This window comes from Mytilus galloprovincialis, chromosome 5 (assembly GCF_965363235.1).
Source record: "Mytilus galloprovincialis chromosome 5, xbMytGall1.hap1.1, whole genome shotgun sequence".
NCBI classification, from domain to species: Eukaryota; Metazoa; Mollusca; class Bivalvia; order Mytilida; family Mytilidae; genus Mytilus; species Mytilus galloprovincialis.
Genome location: NC_134842.1, coordinates 3356434 through 3360978, shown reverse-complemented (window position 1 = coordinate 3360978; position 4545 = coordinate 3356434). Strand labels below are relative to the sequence as shown.

General features: G+C 27.4%; 1 protein-coding gene across 1 annotated transcript; it reads left to right on the top strand.

Moving 5' to 3' along the window:
* Positions 1 to 214: 214 nt before the first annotated feature.
* Positions 215 to 2529, top strand: LOC143074967 (uncharacterized). Its single transcript, XM_076250170.1, has 4 exons — positions 215 to 570; positions 1353 to 1410; positions 1557 to 1634; positions 2107 to 2529. Exons 1-4 carry the CDS (start codon positions 247 to 249, stop codon positions 2355 to 2357), a joined length of 711 nt encoding a protein of 236 aa, XP_076106285.1. The 5' UTR covers positions 215 to 246; the 3' UTR covers positions 2358 to 2529.
* The last annotated feature ends 2016 nt before the right edge of the window (positions 2530 to 4545 follow it).

The window sequence follows — 4545 nt, the reverse complement described above, 5'->3', positions numbered from 1 at the left end:
ATCTAATACAGTATCAATCAGGTCCACTTCCATTGGTTCCTAAAACATAAATACAATTGTAATAAAGTATTCGTTTTTAAGTAATAAATAAAATTTAAATAAGTGATAAGAAAACAAAATAATTTATGATGATTCTTTAAAACAAAATCGTTCTTTTAATCAGATAAAAATAATAAAAGCTTTCCTTTATTCACTCACGTGTCGTCACCTTTGACCTCCACCTTTCACACTCTATAGAAATTGAAGATGATCGCCATGTTTTTGATTGTTGTCGTGAGTTGTTTATTGTCATTTAGCCATGAGGGAAGTGTTGCAACAAATACAGCTGAATGTTATAGAAGTGAAGACATATTAGATTGTCGAGATGATGTCAAGAAAGTCTTTAGTGGAGAGATAGAAGGATCTATCAACAGAGTGTTGATGAACCATATAATGAACAGTGATCAGATTGAAAATGTGCGCAATGTGAAAGCCTCTTGTGTTTTCGAACTATCATTATCTAGTAAAGAGCTATGTGACACAGTGCAAGGGAAAATTATAGTGGTGAATGGAGAAGAATGTTCATCGTATGTAAGTACATTGTGTTTGATTAGATTTTACAAGTGAAAAAGTAGTCGAACGGTTAGCATGTCGACCATATTAGGAAGTTAAACCATATAAGGATTGCACGTGATATTTCTGTATACCATATTAGGAAATGTAAATCATGTGACCATCTAAGGAAATTAACCACGTGATATATAATTTGATGATTTACAATAATGATATTGAAAAGAAATGAATTAATCATGTTAATGATGAAATTAAAAATTAAAAAATATATATTTTAAATACTCACATTGAGATATATCTCGCTAGCTTGTTTTATATCTCTTTCTAATGTCTGTAATGATATGTACATGTAAATACATAGAAATGATGAAATAATTATCTCCTTTTTAAAGGAAAATAACATAGTGAGATATATATGTAGGTAAATGAAGTAATCTATACCAAACATTTAATTTATAAACTTTTAAGAAAAAAAAATATCTTTATTTCATTAGTTATAAATTACATTTTTCTCATGTTAAAACAATATATTTTGATTATGATTATTGTAATATAAAGAACTACATTTATAAAAGAGTTATGCGTTATACTTACATCTTCTTGTTCACTTTTACTAAGAGTGGTGCTTCCACATGCACCATTGCTTTTACAAGCAGCACTCTGTTCAAAATCCATTGCTTCCTCTTCATTGGAAGACGTTAAATCAATAACTTCATTCTAAAAGAAGAAAAAATAAAAAAAAAAATAAATAAACAGTTAAGATAATGTTTACTATTCATTTATATGGTTATCTTTTTCAGGACACAACCATTGAAACTTACAGCAAAGATGTAACATCCACAGAAAAAATGCCACTAGGTAAGATATGTGTATATATTATCATATATTTAAGTAAAGACAATAAAGAAAATAAACCACACTTCTAACATGTAAATTAACATTCAAGAAAAAGAGAAAATTTTTTTTATAGTGTTTGATAGTAAATATTTATTTTATTTAAATAGGAATAAGCACTATAATTGGGGTGAAAGAAATAGAAGAAGAAGAAGAAGGAAACACCACTCACATCAATGGGATATATTGTAAGTATTAATTTTAAAGATTTTAAAATTAAAATAAAATAAGAAAATCATTTAATTTACATAGCATTTAAGATTATGTAATTGGGAGAAAAGAAAGAAATAAAATATACCATTTATTCCAAAATAAAGCTTTTATCATAAATTAAGCAAGTATTGATATAAACAATATTTTTTTTTACAGCTAACGAAGGAACAGAAAGTCCTAGGAAATGGATAATTGTAGTCGTTTGTCTTTCTGTGTTTTCTTTAACAATTTTATTTGTTTCTTTTGTTAAGTTTTTATGTACTTATTGTAAAAAGAGAAAATCATATTATCATGTAAATAGTATTGAGTTAAAAAGGGTACCTAGCATTACATCTCATTTATCATCAGAGGTTGAATTTTGTGTTTTAAATGAAAGGAAACAAAAGTAATCTCCTTTTTAACATACTAATATAATTTCTTCAATTTGATTTTTTTCTTTCATTCCAGACATTTTGGCAGTTTGTGTTATTGGTGTTCTATACCTTCTACCAATAAATCCAATTTTTAGAGAAGATTTGATAGGGTACTTACAGAACATTTACTTTTTAACAACCGGAAGACAATTAATTATTTCTAGAAAGTTCAAAAAATATTGTAAACAGTTTTCAACCTATGTGTATTATTTGTTAAACAAGAATCAACCAAGAAGATCAAACAGAACAAGAAATCAACCTGATCGTTTAACATATCATCATTAGAAATATTAATAAAAAAAAACCATTTGCACTTACCTTTTCAATAGTTTGATGTGATGCTCTTTCTTTTTTTTCCAATCTCCTGACTTTTTCCATTAAATTAATCAATTCCTTTTTCAACATTTTAATTTCTTGTTGGGTATTCATGATGAAAATTTAATTATAATTTCATTTGAAAAAATGGTTAGTATTTATAAAGATTGGTTGTCGTGTAAAAATATGCAATAATCATAGAATCAAAAACAAATTAAAACATGTCTTTTTTTCTTTGAAATTGGTTTTGTTATTAAGGATATTCATTCCTTTAATGATATATTGAAAATCATGATTACACTTAATTAATGGTGAAAATCTCATCTCCAAATTTTTCTTTGAAGATTGTGTTTTGATAAGCAAATTATCATTGATTACATTAACACTTGTAAAGTTTTGAATTTTAATTTCATTTTGGTGGTTAGTATTTATAAAGATTGGTTGTCGTGTAAAACATACAATAATCAAAGAACCAAAAGCATCATAGATTTCATGTTAACACTTGTAATTATTGTTTGTTTGTATTTTTTCATAAAGAGAAATTACTTATGTTTCCTTCATACTTTTTCATTGTATTAGTGTTGATATTTTACAATGATTGTATATCATTGTATTAGTGTTGTAATTTGTTATTCAATTAGTGCTCACAAAATTCATTCCTCTTCTTCTTGTGCAAAATAATATATTATGTTTGCATTTTTAGTGCTTTTATTATATCATTGGTGCAGTTTTATTAAAGTTTTAAACACAAAGTGATATTCTATGGAAAGTAGAGTTACCTCTCTTTATCCACATTTTGTTTAGAGACAACAATATGCATATAACTTTTTTTGTGTTCTCATATATAGTGCTTTTATTACATCAATGGTGCAATTTTAATAAAGTTTTAAACAGAAAGTGATATTCTATGGAAATTAGAGTTACCTCTCTTTATGCACATGTTTTAGAGACAACAATATGCACAAAGTTTTTATGTGTTCTCATATACAGTGCTTTTATTATATCATGGTGCAATTTTATTAAAGTTTTAAACAGAAAAGTGATATTCTATGAAAAATAGAGTTACCTCTCTTTATGCACAAAGTTTTCTGTTTCTATTAAAGTTTGTTACATTATGTTTTCTTGTATTATAAGTTCTGACATTGTTTTAATAGTATGTGTGAAGTTTATGCTTTTGATGTGATAGTTTAAAAAGTGTATGTATGTGTGTGTGTGTGTGTGTGTGTGTGTGTGTGTGTGTGTGTGTGTGTGTGTGTGTGTGTGTGTGTGTGTGTGTGTGTGTGTGTGTGTGTGTGTGTGTGTGTGTGTGTGTGTGTGTGTGTGTGTGTGTGTGTGTGTGTGTATAAAGATTGTACTTATGATCTTGTATTGTATTTAAAAGTGTGTGTGTATGTTTGACATTTATACTTTGAATCTTGTATTATACTTGTTAAACAATGTACAGATATCTCACCTTTAAGTGAAACTTGATTTTATTGTTTAGTTAAATTTACAGTAAGAGTTGAAATGAATGAACTTTTCTTAAAATTGTAAAATGAAAAAAAAGAAAAGTCACACAGTTATTAAAATACTTTTCAACTCTGACCATTGTTTGTCTTATTTATCAATAGATCTTTATTGACAAATGGAGCAGGATATGCTTACCCTTCCGGAGCACCTGAGATCACCCCTAGTTTTTGGTGGGGTTCGTGTTGTTTATTCTTTAGTTTTCTATGTTGTGTCATGTGTACTATTGTTTTTCTGTTTGTCTTTTTCATTTTTAGCCATGGCGTTGTCAGTTTGTTTTAGATTTAGGAGTTTGACTGCCCCTTTGGTATCTTTTGTCCCTCTTTTATGTTATAGTGCTATTATGAGTGGAATAATGTCAATGAGATGTATACACACATGCTATTTTATAGCTACTCACAAAATGGATTATTATGAGTGGAATATTGATTTTGAGAGGTAAACATACACACAAAGTATTCAAAGGTACACATTTATTGATTGTGATAAAAAAAATACAAGGAGAAAAAAAAGAACTTTATTGGATATTTTTTTCACTGGTTTAAAAATTCTCATTTTGTATGGATGTTTCTCGAGAGTTCGTTTGGATATAAGTTCATTATAACACAATGGACGAAGAAGTGAACAATCTTTTGGCACCGATTTATTACAA

What these genes read in the sequence shown, in the direction of transcription:
- LOC143074967 (XM_076250170.1), top strand. Translation starts at nt 247, where the DNA reads ATGATCGCCATGTTTTTGATTGTTGTCGTGAGTTGTTTATTGTCATTT. An exon ending in CACAGAAAAAATGCCACTAG is followed by an intron (nt 1,411 to 1,556) that starts GTAAGATATGTG and finishes TTATTTAAATAG; the next exon opens with GAATAAGCACTATAATTGGG. An exon ending in TCACATCAATGGGATATATT is followed by an intron (nt 1,635 to 2,106) that starts GTAAGTATTAAT and finishes CTTTCATTCCAG; the next exon opens with ACATTTTGGCAGTTTGTGTT.